Source organism: Tursiops truncatus, chromosome 13 (genome assembly GCF_011762595.2).
Source record: "Tursiops truncatus isolate mTurTru1 chromosome 13, mTurTru1.mat.Y, whole genome shotgun sequence".
Lineage (NCBI taxonomy): Eukaryota > Metazoa > Chordata > Mammalia > Artiodactyla > Delphinidae > Tursiops > Tursiops truncatus.
Window position 1 is genome coordinate 9,937,022 of NC_047046.1, and position 20,578 is coordinate 9,957,599.

A 20,578-nucleotide genomic window follows, 5' to 3' on the forward strand; every position below is an offset into this window, starting at 1 on the left:
ACGTGAGTACAGAACACCTTTTGGAAGCTCCATTTCATCATCGGTAAAGCAGGTGAGCCCTGCCTTGCAAGATCACGAAGATGAAATAACACATGGCAAGCATTCTGCACAGTGTCTGGAGCGAAGCAGTCCCTCAGTCAATGCTAGGCTGGGAGTGGGCTGCTCGAAGCTTTTTGTGACCCTCAAGGGTCCTCAAGACCCTCCCTCTCCTCTCCTCTTCTAGCCTCTCCTCCCACTTCCTGCTTTAACAATCATGGCCCATAGGATGTTGGTGTCATGTTTCTATCCCTAGTGCTACCCTGTCTCCTGAGTTTTAAGTCCCCCGACTCGACTGTCCCACAAGCATCTCCCACTCAATATGCTCAAAACAGAACTCCTTACCTTCTTGTTCTGAACCTTCTTTTCTTCCTCTCCTCCTGGTACATTAAAGGCATCATCCTCCACCCCGTGCTCTGAGCTGAAAAACCGGACATGATTCCTGACATTCCTGTCTTCTGTCCACTTGTACCACGCCACACCAACTTCTGCTGATTCCACCGTTTAAATACCCTTCTAATACCTCCCCCCAACCACTGCCACCCACGGTCGCTGCCGTAGCCTTATCTCAGTGCCCTTCTCCCTGCCTCGTCCTCACACAGGCGTCTTTTTTTTCCTGAATGCAAATCTGATTATTCCCCTGCTGAAAATCCTTCCATGGTGCCCCATAGCCTAGAAGGCATCTAAAAATCTGGCTTCCACCTCCCTCCCCAGACTCCCTCTCTTCCCAACCCCTGCTCTGCGCTACCAACCTGATCTTACAGTCCCACCAGACGCGTGTTATTCTGGCTCCTCAGATGACATTAAGCTTCTTTTTGCCTCTAGGCCTTTGCCCTCCTCCTTTCTTCTCTGCTCCCCCTCACCCCAATTCTTACTGAATACAGAGAAGTTTAGGATCTCTTAACTTTGCAGACTCCTGACAGACTGCATCTCACCTCTGTACCCTAATGGCTGTCCCAGAGTCACACTAAACAAAGGGTATCAGTGTGGGTGTCATGCAGTCCCTCTGCCCTCCCCATCAGCCTTTGCTGACTCCATGTAAACTGTCTCCATGTAAACGCTCGAGATCAGGAGCTTGTCTGCTTTGGTCACTGCTCTACCCTCAGAACCCAGAACCCGGTTGATGCATGTTGAGCTCTTGATAAATATTCATTGAATGAGTGAGTAAATAACTGAATAGGTGAACGGATGAGTCAGATGTTTCTTAGACAGAAGAATGGTTCCAGTTCAACTCTCTTCCTTTCCACCCCTTCTGGATCATGGAGAGATGCTGGGCTCCAGCCTTTATGAGTGTTCTGATAATCGGGGCATAACCGCAAATCAAGTCCAGTTGTTTCATTGTTAATTCAGCTTGGCCATCAGTAACAGAGTTAAAATGACTACAGGTCCTATAGCTTAGTGAGGTTGTAGGGAAGCAGAAGATCAAGATGAGAAAAGAGGTTAAATGGCAATGAGCCCACACACATTTGGAGACGACAGGAAGTTAAGCTCCTTGTACAACCCAAACCAGCACAAGATATTACAAGGACTCTTAAGAACGAGATTTTCTGGCACACTATTTGCCTTGTTGGGAAATGCCCCATCCATCCACCCATCCACCCATCCACCCATCCACCCATCCACCCATCCACCCACCCACCTCTATCCAGGACAGTATATGCAAAGCTGAGAAATACACTCTAGCTCCAGTGGTGTGAAACGGGGATAACATCAGTACCTACTTAACCAAGTAATTGTGAGATTTAAATGATATTATTAGGCAATAATACCACCCAGCGCTGGGCCTGTTGTATAACAAAAACTCCATAAATGATAACTGTATGTTATTATCAGGATCTGAACACCACGCCCAAATTCCACAGCTCCAACTTTTTCCCAGCTGAACATCAAACATTCGACTCAATTTTATTATCTAGCATTTAAGGAGGAGAAATAGAGCGAAGGATTCTGGAGAGGGAGCAGGTAGAGTCAGTCTAGACCAGTGAGGAACGGAGGCTGGGAGACTGAGGCTGGCGTGCGAGGCAGGAGGGAGCTCCCACCTGGGAGGAGCTCCCTCTAGACGCTGGCAGGGTCATCTGGTCTCCAGATGCCCCTACTAGGTCATAACGAGTATCCATGAGAGTAGGTAGGAAACAGGAACACAGTGCAGACAGCCCTCCTCCACGGGGATCGCTGGTCAACCCAGGCCCACTACGTCTGGGCACTGTGGGGCCGGATGGGGACGTTGACTCGGTCCTGCAGCCAGCTGATATACTCCTCGTGAGGCATGTGGATGACGTGTTCTCGCACAAACTGAGGGGCAGACACAGTGACAGCCTCAGATCTGGTCTGAAAGCTAGACTCCATGCCCCCGCCCTCCCCAACAAGATCCTGGGAGGTCTGTGATTGAGGCTGTGGCCCCAGGATCCTTCCAACCCTTCAGGCATTCAGAATGCTTGGGGCATCACGCTGGGGATGGTCCTCTCAAGAAAAGGGTCTCTTTCCAGCTTCCCGGTTCAGCAGGCTAATGTTAAGTCCCTCATTGTCACCACTGACCCCAAGAAATTTGGAGAGAGCAGGAAAACCCAGTTGTCTGCATCTTTCTTTCCTTTCTATTCCTGAATATCTTTTAAAAAAGTCATTTGACCCTAAACTTTTTTGGGTTCATAGGCCCCCTTCGAGAATTGAGGACAACTATGGACTTGCTTCCAGGAAAGGGTTAAGACACAAAACATAGAGCTTCATGTAGATTCCAGGTTGAGAGACTCCCACACCCAAGTTAACAGAAGTTCTGTGATGTTCTCACGGGGAGTAGAGCATGCTAACCTTTATTAGCTAGGGCCACGAACTCAGCTCAGTGCAAGGGGAGCATCCGGGCCCCCTCCCCTCTTACCCACTCAGCGACTGCCTTTTCCACGGCCTCCACAATTGGCAGGGGGAATGCAGACCCCGTAACTGGACAGATGCCCTAGACTTAGTTTTGGAGTAGCCTGCCAGAGCCTCTCCCGAAAGAGCTTCCCAGGATGTGGGAAGTAGAGTCTGGGCGGATGAACTTGCCCACAGGGTCATCCTCCCTCCCCCACTCCTGACCTTGTACCCATATACACAACCCAGGTCAGCCTGTGGAAGGGCCAACCTCTCATGAAAACAGCGAGAGGACTGAGAATGCTACCCCTTGAGTCACTTCTTCACCTTGAGGCACTGAAAGCCCTATTAAAATGGACATGTGCCATCAGATATAGCTAAGGAGGTGACTCCACTGACACCTGTTAATACCTTAGTGTGGGCCGTCCCCGTCCCCATCTGCTGGCCCCTTTTGATGCCCTAAGGGAACTAGGAACTTCTAGGGTAGGTAGGGAAGGTAAGCCACTACTGCCAAGCCTTCAGTGGTTCCTCAGCACCCTCCAGATAAGACCTAAACCCTTAACCTGACCATCAGAGATCTGCACAGACTCCTCTTCAGTCCCCTTGGAACTGTGCATCTTCCTGTTCTCTTCCTCCCAAACCCACTGACTGCCGCTGAACAGGTCAAGCTTTGTCCTGCTTTGGGGCCTTTGCACCAGCTGTTCCCTCTTCCTGGCCTGCTCCTCCCCTTCTCTTCACGGCGCTGCCTTTACGTTGTTCAGATCTCAGCTTTAAAGTCATCTTCCCCAGTGGCTCTAGTTACGATGAGCCTCCTCTACGTTTACCTTAAGTCAGGGCTCCTCAGACTTTATTGTCCATACACGTCACCCGGCATCTCATTTAAATGTAGATCCTGAGCTGATGAGATACGCTTTGGAGCCTGAGATTCTGCATTCCTAATGAGTACCCACGTGAGGTCCATGGGCCACAATTTTAAGCTGCCAGAGTTAGAGTGCCCCTTTTTATGATCGCCAGTTATTGTATTCACATGTCCATTTATTTATGTCTCTCCAAAACCTCCAAGTTTCCAGGGGGCACCGTTTACACAGAATATAACGTCCCCTGGAGTTGAACAACCAAGGTCACGTGACAAGAGCTCTCCTATTAGATGATGAGTTCCATGAAGGCCTTTATGTCTTTTTAAAACTTTAAAAACTTAAACAGTGCCTGGATGTTGAGAGAGGAATGAATGAGTGTGCCGGAGGCACTGTGAGGGGGAAGGAGGGGGTCAGTACCTCGACAGCCACCGCGATGTCCGGAGAGCACAGCTCCCAGACCCTCATGTCCTGCAGCACCTTCAAGAGAACATGCGGCCGGATCCTCAGGTCCAGATTTTCCCCAAACTTCTGCAGTTTCGCCAGGATCTTTTTGGCAGGGCGGAAATTCTTCAGATCCTCAGGGAGTTTGGACAGCAGGTCAAAGTACCTTCAGTTCCAAGAGGAGAGGGTCAGTTAGGAAACTGCTGGGAGATGGGTCTGGGCACCACAGGGACCCCATCTCCACTATCTCTATCACTCATGTGGTGTCTCCAAGGCAGCGTCTGTCTTTATCTGGGGGACTTTCCTCCCCCCTCAATGTAAAGTGCCCACAGGTCAGGCAAGTCTTTACTTTTATGGATAGTAAAAGCTGGAGCACGATTTGCATCGCATTAAAAAAATTAAGGGCATGCTTTAAAGTGATGCGTTTATGATTTTTCTACCAAGCAGACAACGTGAAAAGTTACAAGAAAGGAAGAACGCTGGTATTCTGAAGCTTCTCTTTTTTTTTTGAAGGTTTTTTAATTTATTTTTTTAATGTCTTTATTGGAGTATAATTGCTTTACAATGGTGTGTCAGTTTCTGCTTCATAACAAAGTGAATCAGATATACATATACATATGTCCCCATATCTCTTCCCTCTTGCGTCTCCCTCCCACCCTCCCTATCCCACCCCTCTAGATGGTCACAAAGCACCGAGCTGATCTCCCTGTGCTATGCGGCTGTGAAGCTTCTCTTTTGAGAGTTAATCAAGCCAGGGAGGACACAGACACATCTGCGGGATACCTTCTAGGATGCAAGAGGCTCTCACATACAAGGTGCTGCTGCTGCGGGGGGGTGTGTGTGTGTGTGTGTGTGTATTTTCCGTGTCCCTGATAACGAGTAAGCAGGAGTCACAGCTTTGTGTATTTCAAGAATCTCTATTAATATGATGACAGCGTGTGAAGGTAGTCTGGGAATCCATCCTTGAGATGGTGGGAACGAGGTAGGTTCTAACCTGGGGGTTCAGGTGTGGGTGATGGCAGCAGTGGTACCTCATGAAAAAAAGGTTTTTTTCCCTGATTGCAGAAAAAGTTGAAGAACTTGATCCTCCATCATACATTGCGGCTGCCCATACTGCTTTCTATCTGTGATCTACGTTTAGATATTTATTCCTGTCTCTTTGTAAGCCCCCGCTCTGCATTATTAGCATTTTTGGAGGGATTCTGGGTGCGTTCTCAGGCTTCCCCATCTTACTCGTAGATCCTGATTTACTCATCCTGACAGGATGGAGCTTTGGGAAATCAGACTCCACTTTTTTATTGCTGCTAAGCATAGAGACAGGTCAGACAGAGGTTTAAAGCCTAACATCTCCTCGTTTGTAAAGCGGGGGGTTAATATGTACCCTTCGGGATTTTTGTGGGGAATAAAATAGATAATTTAGGAGAGTGTCTGCCATCCAGTAATCACTCGATTCCCACTGCTTTTTGTTGTACTTATTATCCCCCCTGTGCTGGCGCACAGGGGTCCTGGGATATGCCTGTCTGGCTTTGTATCTTTAAGAGTTAAATTATTTGGAGAAATATAGTTCTCCCCCCATAGACCTCAGAATCTGTAGAAGTTTCAGATTGGTTTGCCTCTTCTGCCTCTCTTATAGGAGATAGCTTGGATAGGATTTGCAAGCTGGATCAGACAAGGTAAATAGGAGAACACAGCTGGGTAGATTATGTGCCATTCGGGGACTGAGGGGTTCTTGCCTGGTTGTACTCTGGATATAGCCTGGTTTGGGGGGGTGGTGGTACTGGTGGCCAAGGACAGTTCTGGAGTGATGCCTCTCTGTGTCTTGAAGGATAATGGGATCAAAGGTCATTTTGTCACACCACTGCCCCCTTCACCCACTTCAGGGACTGTCTTATCTGGCTCTCAGGATCTTTACCAGTGCTGTGCAATTTCTTCTGCATCTCCTTTTGCCATGGAGATGTGGTGTCTCATTTTTGCTACATCCTTTTGGAAATTTGAGACAAGGTCAAAAGAACGGAACTTCTGGAGACCTCTTTCTTCTTGGCGCCTGCATCACAGGTTGCATGAGAAAGAGGAAGAAGAATCAGATACTCTTCTCCTTTAACCATCCTAGCTGCCCTTCGAGATCTGAGTTAAACACCTCTTCCTTCTTGCCGTCCTTCTTAACCCTCTCAGCCACTCTAATATACAAGCTGGCTTTGGGCACAAGGGCATACAGCTCTCTCCGAGGTCCTGAAATGCTCAAGTCTCGCTAAATCCAGTCACTTTCTAATCAGCCCTCGTTCTCTCCCTACTTTTGATTGTATTTACACGGCTCTCTCGTCTGTAAAATGAAGGATAATAACGATTCCTAGATCCCAGTGGTGAGGAGGAAATGACAATGTGGGTATAGTGCTGCGCTTGGTGCCAGACACGCAGTAGGTGTTTAACTCACGTTGGTTCCTCTCTTCCCCATTCCCTTTATCACTTGGTGTATATGTCCTATCTCTCCACAGAGACTGTATTACAAATATAACCATGTCCTCACCTATATATTATGAATTTCAATGGCTTTCCATTGACTCAGAGTAAAGTCCTCTGAGTGACTTGCCCTCCAAGGCGCTGGATTGTTCAGCCCCTACGACATCCTCCAGCTTTATCTCTATCCTTTCCATCCCTTTCCTCCCAGCATTTTACGGTTTGGCTCGTGAACAAAGACTCTGAGATAAAGTTCAGCCTCCACAGCTGGGTTAGGAAGGCCTTTTATGATCTGGCCTCTGTCTGTCTCTCCGCTTACCTTGTAAACAACCTAAGCCCCAGCACACCCGACTACTGGCAGTTTATGGCCCACTGTGCCCCTTCTTGCCTCTGGGACTTCGCTGTTGCTTCTCCCTGGAACTCTCTTCCCTCCTACTGTTCCTGTGTGACGGTTTAGGTTTGAATTCCACCTTTACTATTAATACTTAACCACTGTGTGGCCGTCGACAAGAGACATCTTTGAGCCCACTTTTCTCATCTGTAAAATGGGTCTAATAATAGCACCTACCCCACAGGACTGTTGTGAGGCCCAAGTAATAAAAACGAAGCTCTTACACCCATGTCTGGTACATAGTAAGTGCCCTGGAAATATCACCTATTTTTATTAAGCTGAAAATATTGTTTCCTCCAGGAAGACCTTTCTGATTTCCCTTGGACCTTTCTGTGTTCCCTTAGCCCCCTCCTTATTCCCATGCTGGCCCTCATCACCCTGTGTGGTAATCGCCTCTTTATTTGTCTGTCTCTCTCACTAGACTGGGAGCTCCCAGAAGGTAGGGGCAAGTCAACTTTGGACCTGTGGCCCAGAGCAGCTGGTCCCTCCACCCTGAGAGGGCAAGAGGGCAAAGGGTCATCAGGAAACCTTCGCTGAATGGATGAGTTCATTGGGGTGAAAATAGTCACTGTAGTCAAGGGGTCAGGTGGGAAGGGAGGCAGTGACCGGCTGGTTAGAATAGAAAAGAAAAGCTTCTAATTGTCTCCTGCTGCTTGGAAAGTCAAGTTCCAAGTCTCAGTCATGACGTTTATGGCTGGGCACGATGCAGAGCTCACCTACTACTTCTCCCTCCTCTTCAAATGTTCTATGTCCCTTCCTACCTCGGGAGTTTGTCTGTACTTTTCCTGCTGCCTGGAATGTCTCTCCACCTTCTCACCATACCACCAGCTCCTCTCCATGTGTCAGGGCTCAGCCTTAACACCATCTCCTTAGAGAGGTCTTCCTGGATTACCCAACCTGCATTAGGAGGACCCCATGGTTTCTCTCTCTCTCCGAGAACCCTGTTCTCTTACAGTATAGCATGATCATAATTTGTACCTATAAATTTATCAATTCAGTTATTTTGTCTCCGCCCATATTTTCCAGGAGACTACAAGCTCCCTGAGGGCAGGGAACAGGTCCTTCTTGTTCCCTGTTATAACCCCAACTTCTAGCATCTGGTGGGTACAGAGTAAGTGTCAGATGAATGTCCTTTGAGTGAACGGATATATGTGTGCCCTTACTTCATGAGGATTTCCATCTTGTCCTGTAGACAGAGGCCAGCCTCCTGGGCCACATTGTTAAACTTGGCCCTCAGGGCGTTACACACCCCACTCTTGCAGTGGATGATGTCACGGTTGCTGCGGCTGTGGACACAGATGAGAAGGGCTTGGGGGATGGAGCCCAAGGGACAGGCCCACGAGGCTGGCCTCCCCGGGCCCCAAGGTGCTCTGCAATAACACCCACCCAGGTTCTCCACCCTCACTCGAGCCTCCTTCAGCACTCCCCTGGAGGTAGGAAAGATAGATCTTCCCAAAAACATCAGGCTGGTGGGTCAAGCCTTATTAAACGAGCCCACAGAGAGACATCTGGTCTCTTCAGCCCAGCAGGTGTTAAGGACGGTGTGATGGAACTGAGAGTACCACCACTTCTTAGCCGTGTGGCCTCTGGCGAGACATTTCACCTGGCCGGGTTTCCGTCTGTTCCTCTGCAGAATGGGACACCAGCCCTGGCTCATAGGATTGGTTTTGAAGAATAAGCAAGATAATGAATACAGAATGCTTTGCCCAGCGCCAAGCATGAAGGAAGAACTTGCTGCCGTTGTCGGTCTGGTTGCTCAGCATCTTGGCCGTGAGCCCCTTGCCCTGGGAGTCCTTTGTCCTTCAGGTGTGTCTATGGCTTCAGGGAGTCTGGTGTGCACCGGGTTATTTCTACATCCCTGGGAAGATGGAGAGTTGCCACAGTCCCTCTTACCTGGCATCTTCCGCTGCCCAGCTGGCCTACCTTTTAGACTTCTTCTGGGGCACCTGGGAGTGGCTGTCTCCACTTGTACTGCTGGATCTGTCACTGAAACACAAAGGTTGGTTTCAAGTTGCCTGGAGCCTTATATTTCCAGAAAGGGTGACTTTAGGGCCCCCATGACACCTGCTGGCCACCAGGATTCAGGTGAGGGCGGTGGTTCTAATCGAGGCATCAGAAATAGAACACGATGTGCATTTCCCCCGCGTCTTGGCCTTTACTCCTACCGGATGCACTGCCTGGACAGTCCTCGTTTCTTCTCTACCTGCTCAGATCCCGCCCTGTCTCATGGCCTAGAGCAAGCTCTGCCTGCTCTGACTCTCCAAGTCCAGCTGTGGCCTCTTGCCTCTGCATATTGTTGGGAGGACACATTGTCTGGATCCCAGCTTCATCTGGATGAGATCGGTCTCTCCATCTGGAGGACAGGCTCATTTCGGACCCTCCCACCATCCTCCTCTCTGCACTTGTCAGCACTTACCCTGGGGCTGAGTGCAGACCTGCTCGAGGCGGGAGCGGGGGTGGGGGTGGGGGTGGGGGGTTGAGGGGGGTGGGGGGGGGTCGAGTCCTCCTGGGCACATTGTCTGTGGTGTTCCCGGCCCCAGGCCGCCTCCTCATTCAAGGCTGCTCTTCTCTAAGCTGGACCCTGGCGCTGAGCACCCACTGCACTCAACTCTGGAGGCAGGCAGAGCTGGGTTCAGAGCCCAGCCCTGGCGCTGCCTTCTCCCAGGCTGTGGATAAGCACCTCTGCTCTGGGTCATCAGTTTCCTCATCTGTCATCAGTCAACTCCTGGTCATCTGACCCTTTCTAGGTGGGGGTGGGGTGGGGGTGAATTCCTTAAGCAGCTGCTCCCTCCTGTGACTCTGCCTGGGTAGGGTCCCTAGATGGGGGTGAAGGTCTTTGCCCGCGCCCATCCCCCCATACATTCTTCCAGGTCCTCCTTCAGTGACCTGGGCCTGCAGCATCTTCTCTCACACGCTGCCTCCCTTTGTTTCTCTGAACATTTGAGAAACTGACTTGACTGCTTTATCTGTGTGACTCTAGAGGGTAAGACTGTTTTTCTTATCCCTATGATGTGTGGCTAACCCTTCCCTTCCAGCCCTGTGGCAGGCGGGGCTTCTTCAGGCCATTTCCCAGACCACTCCCCATAGGAAAGGGCCCCGCCTTTGCTGCTTTTCCCAGAGGCTCACTGGACTAGACCTAGAGACCTTAGGTCTGGCAGGTGATGGAGCAAGCCCTATCCCACCTTGCTGGGAAGCAGAGCCCTAGTGATAATACCCAGAAGGCCATGTGTTTGGATTCCACCCAGCTGCCCCAACCTCTGCTGCTGAACTCTCTGGGGGAGCAGGCTGGCTTTGACCTTCCTCCTGTAGACGGCTCTCTTCTAGGGCTGATAGTGTGACTTGGCGGGGAGGCAGGAGAGGAAGGAAGCAGTGTTATTAGCTGTGATAAACAAACCAGCAAACAACAACAAAAGACCCTTCTGCCTGTCTCAGTCTCCCCTCTCCTTGGCCCTCCTTGAGTTTCAGCCATACTGGTCTTTGCTCAGTGCCTCTAAGCTTCCTCCTGCCTCAGACCCTTTGCACATGCTATTCCCTCTGCTCAGAACACTATTCCTACTATTCCTTCTAGAGCAGGGACCGTAGGCTCTACAGGGGGAAGGGCATAGGAATCACCTGGAGAGATTGCTCAGAATGAGAATGCAGATCCCAGATCCCAGACACAGGCTAGCTAATTCTTCTTTCTTCCTTCAGGTCTCAGCTTAAATGTCAAATTCAGCCTTGGTTAGAACCCTGATGCTCAACATTCACCAAATCCTCCATAATCCTCCTTCAGAATGCTTTCCACAGTCACGATTATACAGCTACCTCTGTGGTGTTATTTGATAAACGCATGACTCTCCCATTAGAACAGCAGTTCTCAACCATGGGCAGGATGCAAGGGGTCCATGAACGCAGATGGAAAAAACAGCTTTTACCTCTTCACCCAGCCTTTCACAGAAATGGAAGTCACCACTTCTCCACATCACGTTAAAATTGTGGGAGAGATTTTGAAAAATCATTTACACTTGACACTAAAATTACAGTAGTTATTAGACCTGCTGCTAAGTCTTATTGTATAAGGTATTGCTAAAGAAGCTCACAGACGACTATATATCTCACGTTTGGTTGTAATATTGTAATCGATATTACTATAGATTTCTTTGTAAACCTTTGTCATTTATCGTCTGCATTTGAAAGCATTTTTTCTGAAAGGAGTCTGTAAGCTTCCTCGGATGGTCAAAGAATCTATGTCACAAAAGGAGTTATGACCCCAGACCAGACAGTGGGATCCACCCACGTGGTCAGACTGCTCCTGTCTTGTTTGCTGCTGAATCTCTGAAGAGCTGAGCACAGTTCCTGGCATACAGCGGGGACTGAGGAATATTCTATAGATGAATAAATGAATTGAGGGCAGACCTTTACCTCCCCCATTACAAGTCACCCAAGTAAAAAGGGAAGAGGTAGTTCTGTAACATACCCTCCCCACTTCATCCCTCCACTACCAGAAGATTGTAACTTCATGGTATACGATTATTGGGAAGAAATGGCTGAATACTCACCCCCAAGACCTGGGAGTTAAGGAACTTATTTCCAGGGAATAAGGAAGAAGATCCCCCTCCCTGCCCCACTTTCCACAGTCTGGTGAGGGGCATCTCTGCAACGCCACCCATAACTGTGCGGTGCCTCCTGACCCACCTGCTAGGGCCCCAGGCCTTCCTACCTTGATTTGCGGGTGGTCTGCATGTCTTTATAGGCAGAATCACTCTTGTTTTGTCTGAGCGTTGAGAAGATACTGCAAAGCAAGATGAGTCACTTAATAAGGCGCTGAACAAATGATGCTCCCCAAGGCACTAAACATCTGTGGGAGAGTGCTCCTTCTAGGGCAGGGACCCTAGGCTCTACAGGAGGGCATGAATCACCCGGAAAAATTGCTCAGAATGAGAATGCAGATTCCTGAGCCACACTCCCAGAGATCTGGATACATCAGGCCTGGAGTGGGACCCCAGAAGCTGCATTTAAAACCACACACACAGACTTCCGATGCAGGTGTGCAGGGAGCATGCTTCGCAAACCTTAGCATTTCCTGGCATACCATGAAATGACGCCTGCTTGAAGTGCCTGTTAAAAAATGCGGTCTCCTCTAAGGATTCTGATCCAGCGGGTCTGGGATGAAGACCAGAAATTTGTAGTTTTCACAAGCGTCCCAGCTGATTCTGACCTTCAGGGACATTTGTAAAATACTGCTAGAGGATTTTAAGAAAAGGTCATCTTCCTAGTGATGTTATGGTCTGAATGTCTATGGCCCCCCAGATTCATCCCAAGAGGATGCTGTTAGGAGGTGGTGGCCTGTAGGAGGTGATTAGATCATGAGGGTGGAACCCTGAGGACTGGAATTGAAGCCCTTATAAAACAGACCCTTGAGAGCTGGCTTGTTCTTTCTACACGTGAGGACACCGTGAGAAGGCAGCCGTCTATGAGGAACAGGGTCCCTGCCGGACGCTGATCTGCTGACACCTCGATCTCGGACTTCCTATCCTCCAGAAACTGTGCGAAATAAATGTCTCTTGTTTACAAGCTACTCAGTTATGGGATTTTTATTACACCAGCCCAAATGCCCTAAGACAGGTGACCAGAGCGCGGTCTGGCCCTTGAGGCTGAGGGCTGGGAGAGAAGGCTTTCAGGGGTTCCCAAGATCCCCAGAATCCTACGTCAGTCTTGATGGGAGCAGACCTGCTGTCTAAAGTGAAATAGGAATCTACACTTCTAAAGTGCGGAGGGCAAAAGCAAACCTGCAGCTTCCCCTGACTGTCTCTGGGCGGCTCCACAGAGAAGCCTTCAATATCTGCTGCCTTAGCAGGGGGTTAGGGAGATTCTTCTCCCAGAGGAATTGAAGAGGATGGGAAATTTCAACAGGTTCTTGCACTGTAACCGTGGTTATTTTATCATTACAGTGGATGCAGAGGCCACGTGATGAGTTCTGTGAGAACCAGGTTCTTGTGTGGTTTTGTCTTTGAGGACCTGAAGCAGGTCACTCCCAGCCATCCTTCTCCATCTATGAGATGGGACCATGGTACTGGGTACTGGTTAATCAACCTGTCTCAGCGAGTGGCTGCAGAGGTTCCACAGGACGCTGTATGTGAAACAAAAGTAACCACCACCACCACCACTGTCACCAATTTTTGCTTGCTTACAGTATGCCAGGCACATGCTAATATGTTAAATGCATTATCTCATTAAATGCTTCAAATGACTCAGTGACGTAGACATTATTTCCACAACAATAAAAACACTTTACTAGGAAATTATCATCTAATTCTCATTACAACCCTTTGGGATAGGTTGTTAACGAGCCTCATTTTACAGAATTGGAATCAGGTTCAGAGAGGTGAAGCAACTTGCTCAACAGCACACAGCAATTAAATCACGGAAATGGAGATTGACCCTAGTCTACTTGGTACCACCGCCAGTGCTTTGATGAAACACAATCTCATTTTACAGATAAGAAAGCTGAGGTTTAGAGAAAGGCTGAGGGACTTGTTCAAAGGCACTAGGTCTTGAACCTACGTCGGTCTGACTCCAAAGCCAGTTATTTCATGGCGTGAGTTCTTGCAAAGGAAGGAGCCTCTTGGAGCTGATGCTTCATCACTGTCATCTGTCTTTGACACTGATAAATCAGGCGCAGCGACCGGGGCCTTAAGGGCCAACGCTGTCTCTGAGAGCCTTCAACGCCACCCTCCAGAGCCCCGATGTGAGCTGAGGCAGCAGCAGCCAATTCATCATTAACAAGCAGAGGCGGGTGTGATGCATATGAACGTGCTTGGTGAACCGTACTTATGCTAATAACAATAACCGATAAGTCATAGCCGGCATCCCAGGAGGCTGAAGGTGACGATGAACCTCTCCAGTGCCTCATTTATTCTCAGGAAGTCCTCTGCTTACTCTTGGAAAGGGAACTTCAGCTCTAGCCTGCGTGCTCTCTGAGGCTTTTAGAGGCCAGAGGTCCAGGGGACAGGGCTTTCCGCCGGAAGGAGGACACCTCAGGTTCAAGTCTGACTCTCTGAGCCAATTACATTGGTTGCCGGCTTGAAACTTCAAAGGGTTCTTTTTGTTCCTAGGATAGAAATCAGAATCCTAGAGGTGGCTTCCAAGGTCCCCAGACAGACTTATATCTCTGCCCATCCCATCTGGGAAGCATTTCAGTTCCTTGAAGGTGCTACGCTCCCTTTGGACCATGTTTGCACATGTGCCGTCTGCAGTATTCACTCCCCGGGCTGGCTCTCCCGGCGACCCCCCAGCGACTCTGGCCGGTGAGCTCCTTCTCATGCTTCATCCAAAATCTCAGCTTAAAGTTTCTTCTTTGGAGGGAACTTCTCTCATCCCATCCCGGACTAGATCAGATGCCCCTATTATGTCCTCTCACAGGTCTGAGCTTTTCTTTCATAACACTTCCTGCAATAATTAGTACGGTCCATCCATATTCATAAATACTCACTAAAAGGATGAATGAATAAACCTCTGGGTTCCTGGGAAGCAGGGCAGCGGAGTGGATAAGAGAACAGTTTTTGGAATACGAAAGATTTGGATTCGAGATGCGGCCTTACCATTCGTTAGCCTCTCTGAACCTCATTTCCTTATTTGTAAAATGAAGACAACAGTACCTACCTTGTAGGGTTATTGGAAGAACTCAGGGAGGTGATACACATGAGCAAAGTACACGGCTCAGCGCTTGTCACAGAGGAAATGCTCAGCCGTTGGGAACTGCTGTCCTTTCTGTTATCACTATGATGCTGACATCCTTTATTTGCCCAGGTGTCAAAAGAACATACCTGGCCGCTTGTTTTTGCATCCCATCTGCCATTGTGACTGTTCTCTGAGCATCTTCCCGAACCATCTCCAGGAGCTTCTGCAGATCTGATGGGAACACAAGAGGTCACTGTCCGCAGGGTGCTCGTGAGACAGGACTGCGCAGGTCACGGCCCAGCCCCCAGGCCGATATCGCCTCTGCTCTGGCGTACTGGGGAGCCGGAGAAGGATGTGACCGGGGTCTAGAAGTCTGCAGGTTGTAAACGTGACTCGTCTGCTTCCAACCAGTGACTGGCCATCTCCTCTGGGACGACAGCTAAATTCCTCCCCGTGGCCTGTGAGGCCTTGAGGGTCTTGGCTTCTTTCTATTTCCTGTTTCATCTCATTCCTCCTGGCCGCAGCCCCCCTCCACCCTGCCCTTAAACACTCTTCTGTAGCCTGAGATAACTGTTTCCAATTCCAAGAAGAGATCAACTTGCCCGGGAAAACCCTCTCTGATCCCAAAGACCTGAAGCTCCAAACTGGCGATTCGCAGGCCGACTCTAGCTCGTAAATGTGTTTGATTTGATTTGATGTAGACGCTCAAACTTTTCGTAACTGGAAGTTTTCACATTACAAATCTGGGACTCCAGTTTCCCTGGAAAAGACTCTGAGGTGGGGCTCATCCCGTGCTGATGGGGCCCTTTAGAACTTCCAGTGCATTCTCCAGCTCCCCGTGCCCCCCGACTCCTCACTGCATTAGTTGATTTGCATATTCATACTTCACATTGTTGCTTTTTACACGATGTAGAGATATTTCTTTGTGCCTGACTATTATGGGTTGACTTGCGTCTCCCGAAAGATAATGTTCAAGCCCTAATCCTCAGTACCTCAGAATGTGAATTATTCATATTCTTATTTAGAAATAGGGTGGCTGCAGGCGCAACTAAGATGAGGTCATACTGGAGTAGGATGGGCCCTCAATCCAATACGACTGGTGTCCTTGCAATAAGGCGGGAGAGACACAAAGGGAGAAGATGGCCATGTGATGACAGAGGCAGAGACTGGACTGCTGATGTGTCTACAAGCCAAAGTGCCAAGGCTTACCAACAACTACCACAAGCTAGAATAGGCAGGGAAGGGTTCTCCCATACAGATTTCAGAAGAAGCATAGCCCTGCTGACGCCTTCATCTGGAGTCTAACCTCCAGCACTGTGAGACAATAAATTCCTATTGCTTTAAGCCAGGAAATGTACTTTGTTAAGGCAGCCCTGGGAATCTAATACATGGACACTCTTAAAAGTTGGAAAATAATATATATTTGGAGTAAGCTAGGTGCTTCAAGAAAAGTGGGAGAGTGGAAGCCCTAAGTGTTTTGTACAAATACAGATGGGCAAGCAGTTGGCACCCTGCTTGTCATACAGGCATCTCTGTCGATATTTGCTAAATAAATAAGCAAACGATTAAGGAGGGAAAAAAAGTAGGAAGGGGTTTGGGAGACTATGAGCTAGATTTGGAATATCAATGAAGGAAGACAGGGCCAACATGGACACCTTTCACTCTTTAGTAGGTGCCTGTAGTCGGCTCAAGGTCAAGTCCCAAAAGCCGTACCTGCAAGGGTGAAGGCAGTGCTTCCCAGCGCCATTTGTGTCCAACCTTGTTTGTGAATGCAAGTCACTGGGTGCTAGGGAAAGGGTGCTCCCGTCAGTGACCTGGGAGCCATCTAGGCTGTGACAAACGTCAGCATTTAGCCACTTTCCACTCCCCCTTCCTCATTCTCAAGTACTGATAGTTTATCTTCCCAGTAACTGGTGGGCATGATTCCATCTGACCTGGATCTGATCTTCACTTTTGTCTTGTCACGCCCACCTTCCCTACTGCCACGCATCCCAGAATCCTTGGGGTGTGTCCAGAAGCCTACTGATGAGGGAGCCCTGGATGCTTCCTCCACTTTCTTCCCTTCTCTTGGGGACCCAGCAGCACCATCTGACCACTCCCCCACTCCTGCCCCTACCTGGAAGCAAACCAGTCTAGTGGGTGGATACCAGCAAATGAGCCCAGAGACCTGGCACACTGGGCAGCTCTCCTAGAGGGTCCCCTATAAGGCTCCATGTGCCGTTTAATGCACCAAAGGTTTCTTTCTGCCAGTAATGCCTCTGGGCAGGAACGGTGCCCACCGACATCAAGCTCCACCCGTCACGTAGCTGAGGTTGGATATGTATGAACTAGAACAAAGCCTTGGGACTGTGAGGCCCATAGCTACCCGCCAAGGCCCATGTCTACCCACCAAGGCCCATGTCTACCCACCAAGGCCCATGTCTACGCTCCAAGGAAGGAGAGATTTCTTTGGAAAAGGTGCAGGTGCCACAGAATAGAGTCTCCCTGAGGAAGACAGTCTTGTGATGGATGTCCACACTCAGAGGAACCTGCTTAGTTCTCAGTCCCCAGGGCTATGGGGATGCCATTGCCCAGTGCTCAGAGATAACAGCATCCTCTGTTTCAGCGCCGAATCACACCCCTAAAGGAAAAATTCTAACTCCCTTCCTCCATTGCCCATCCCCGGCCTGTCTAAGAATCCCCCTCGAGAGCAACTATACGCATTTCTTCCTCTCTGTTGGGGGAAAAGAGAGGAAGTTCTTTTGTTGTATGGGGTTGTTTCGGTGGCGGAGTGGGGGGAACAGTAGAAGGCACAGGACCCCTCTTTTTGAGTTACTATTTAAGTGAGTTTCTCCTCTAACAGTTCCAAGACTGGAAGATTCAAGACTGGCAGAAGGAATGGTCTGGGCTTTGGTTCCTCCGGAATCCCCTGGCCATTGATTTGGGAAGGGACCGTTCCACAGAGAGGCCATGGCCTGCTGTCCCCAGCGATCTGTGTCCACAAAGACTTCATTATGCAGCCAGCCCTGGAAATTAAACCTTGGTCAGATGGCATGTCTCTTAGAATAGGATTCATGAATTCAGAATCAGTTGGAGGAGGTTTTAGAAGGCAATGGAAGTCTGGGAAATTAATCTACTTTTGTGAAGGCTCTGACAAATGCAATGGAGGTTAAGGTATAAATAGAGAAAAAGGGTGAAGAGGCTGAGGGAGAAGGACTTTCTCTCCTGGGTGTTGGTCTCTGGTGGGAATGCATCTCCCAGCCATTGCTGTGCACCTGCCGTGTGCCAGGTAGAAGGTGAGTAAGACGCTGTTCCACGCCTGAAGGGAGCTCACACTCCTTTGTCCTTTCTTTAGTAACAGAAATATATGTATGCATATGTACTTTTGTGTGTGTGTGTGTGTGTGTGTGTGTGTGTGTATACTTTTGTGTCTGTGTGTGTGAGGGAAGCATTTATTAGCCCAATTTCCCAACATGCTTTGTAGCTAGGTGTGCCCCTGTGACTAAATTCTGGGCCATGAGATTTTAGGAGAAATACTGTATGAAGCTTCTGAGAAGACTGCTTAAAACTCAGCTGGAAGTGAGCACTTCTCTACTTCACCTACTTCCTTCTGCTTCCCTCGTAGGATGTGACTCTGATGACTGGCATTCCAGCAGCCATTTTGGACCATGAAGTGATCCGTGGTGGAGAAGAAAGACAGAAGGAAGTAGGATCCCTGATGATCTTCTGGAACCACCCTATCTCTAATCTGTAAGAAAAATTAGTTTTTATCTTTTTTAAGCTACTCTTTTTCAGGTCTCTGTACCTAGCCAAAAGAAGTTCCTACCTGATACAGTGAGGTGTAGTTGTAAATTAAAATTAAGTACTTAATACAAGCAAATACAAAATACTAAGAGAATTGAGAGAATGAGAGTCAGGGAAAACTTTACAGGGGAGGGAATATTTGAGCTGGGTCTTAAAGGTTGAATAGGAGTCCATTCGACTGAAGGGTTGGAGGTGAAAGGGCACCACAGACAGAGGAGGGCATGAAAGAAGATGCATTGTTTAGGAGGAGAGAGTATTTTTAGTGAGGCTGGAGCACCTGGTATAAGGTGTGACATGGCAAGAGCGGAGCCCATTATAGGCAGCCTGGGACAAGATCAGATGCAGTGTCTTAGAGGCAATGGGGGGGGGGTCTCTGAAAGATATTAAGCTGGGAAGCACTACGTTAAGTTTTTAATTTAGAAAGTTCCTTCTGGTTCAACATGGACAAGAATCTGCAGGCAAGGGAGGGTAAGACAAGAAGCAGAGGTTAATTACGAGGCTACTACTGTCATCTAGATGAGAGATGATGAAAACTGGACCAGGGCTCCCCAGCCTAGGTGCCTACAGGGAGCAGATACCACAGGTGAGTGACAAAAGCTAGTGTGAGAAAAATCAAGCTGCTCTCTTGGTCCTTCATTTCCCACTTTTTCTAGAGACTTGGGTAAAGCATAGAAATTAAGTGTGACATGAGGGCCAGACTGCCTGGTTTCAAACTCTGGCTTCATCACTTATCGGATGTGTGCCTTTGGGCACATAACTTAACCTCTCTGTGCCCCAATTTCCTCATCTGCAAAAGAGGCAAAAAAAGTTGTTGTGAGGATTAAATGAGTATGTATATCTGTGTATATTCACATACACACACGCACACACACACACTCACATATACAGTGCCTGACACATAAAAGTCCTCTTAGGGTTAGTTATTGTATCATCATCATTATCATTCTAAGACAAACAAGAGGGCAAAGGAGATGATAAAGGGGCAAGCACTTGGCCAGCTGGGAGCAATGTAATGATTGGGAGTAACAGGGAGTGGTGGGGACTGTGGGAAACTAGAGAGCACATGCCCCACCTAAGAAGGGCAGCTCCAGTTGACTGCTGTCATGCAGGGTTGCAGGCCCACTGTTGCCACAAAGAATAACTTTTTTAAAATCAGAATTTTGATGTCCAATCTCTCAATCTTAAAAAGTCACTCCTACTTTTTTTTTTTTAAACAAAGCCTTGTGTGGTAAACAAAACACAGTCTGCAGGAACCAGCCCATGTGCCCCAATTTTCTATCTCTAAACTAAGACAAAAGCAATAGGATGAAGAGGGTAGGGTTCAAAAGAGCTTTGGGAGATGGCACTGGTTGGGGCAGGCAACTGGTTAGACTGAGAGTAGGAGTAGGGTGGCCGTTAGGGAAGGGTCTGTGGTGTCTCAGGTGCCTGGAGAGAGGGCACTATTCTCCCCTCCCCTCACTGCCAAGTCTCTTCTCCCTCTGGTCCCTCCTCCCTTCAGCTCTCAGGTTGCCACTGGGAGAAGCACACGTGAACTCTGGTCCCTCCTTCCTTCAGCTCTCAGGTTGCCACTGGGAGAACCATACGTGAACTCTGGGACTGAGACACTTCTTGAAGCTGGGGACTCTTCTCTGCTTGTCTTACTTGAGAGCAAGGTTTTCAGAGTTAAGAGACACAGCGTGGACACAACATTAATAACCACACACAGACCTTTGAAAAGAAAACCAGGTCTTGTTACCCCTACACTTGCAACCTTCCAGAGCCTTCCTCTTGCACTTGGAATAATTCTGAAGTCCTTACCTTGCTCTACAAAGGCCACGCATGCTCTCACCCCTGCATCCCTCCCCAGCTTCGTGTCTTCAGAAACTCAAATGTCAGGGCTGAGAGAGGCTTCCCTTGCCCACCCTGTCTAACCTAGCTCCATTCCCACCAATAGTCTCTCTCTAGCCTGAATCTTGTTTTATTATCTTCCAATCATGTATTATCTGCAATTGGCTTGCTATTTATGGCTTTCTTGTTTATGTCTGCTTTTTCCTTGTAAAATATAAGCTTGGGGAGGGTAGGTACTGTCATCCTCGGTTCCACAGTAGCTGCTCAATAAATACATTTTGAATGA

At 48.7% G+C, this 20,578-nt stretch overlaps 1 protein-coding gene across 10 annotated transcripts in view; it reads right to left on the reverse strand.

The window, feature by feature from the left end:
• Window positions 1-20,578, reverse strand: part of CCDC60 (coiled-coil domain containing 60) — a 192,352-nt gene that overhangs the window by 24,217 nt on the left and 147,557 nt on the right. For 6 of the 10 annotated variants that reach the window (XM_019950381.3, XM_073790094.1, XM_033836914.2 and 3 more), the window contains 7 exons: window positions 14,829-14,913; window positions 11,723-11,794; window positions 8,947-9,009; window positions 8,187-8,309; window positions 6,091-6,222; window positions 4,155-4,344; window positions 1,758-2,328 (listed from right to left, as the gene is read on the reverse strand). In XM_019950381.3, the coding sequence (XP_019805940.1) occupies window positions 2,227-2,328; window positions 4,155-4,344; window positions 6,091-6,222; window positions 8,187-8,309; window positions 8,947-9,009; window positions 11,723-11,794; window positions 14,829-14,913 (767 nt within the window). In that variant the 3' untranslated portion in view covers window positions 1,758-2,226. Of the gene's footprint in view, window positions 1-381; window positions 458-1,757; window positions 2,329-4,154; window positions 4,345-6,090; window positions 6,223-8,186; window positions 8,310-8,946; window positions 9,010-11,722; window positions 11,795-14,828; window positions 14,914-20,578 lie in introns of those variants that run through there. The other 4 variants (XR_004521429.2, XM_033836915.2, XM_033836919.2 and 1 more) reach the window with 4 other exon arrangements.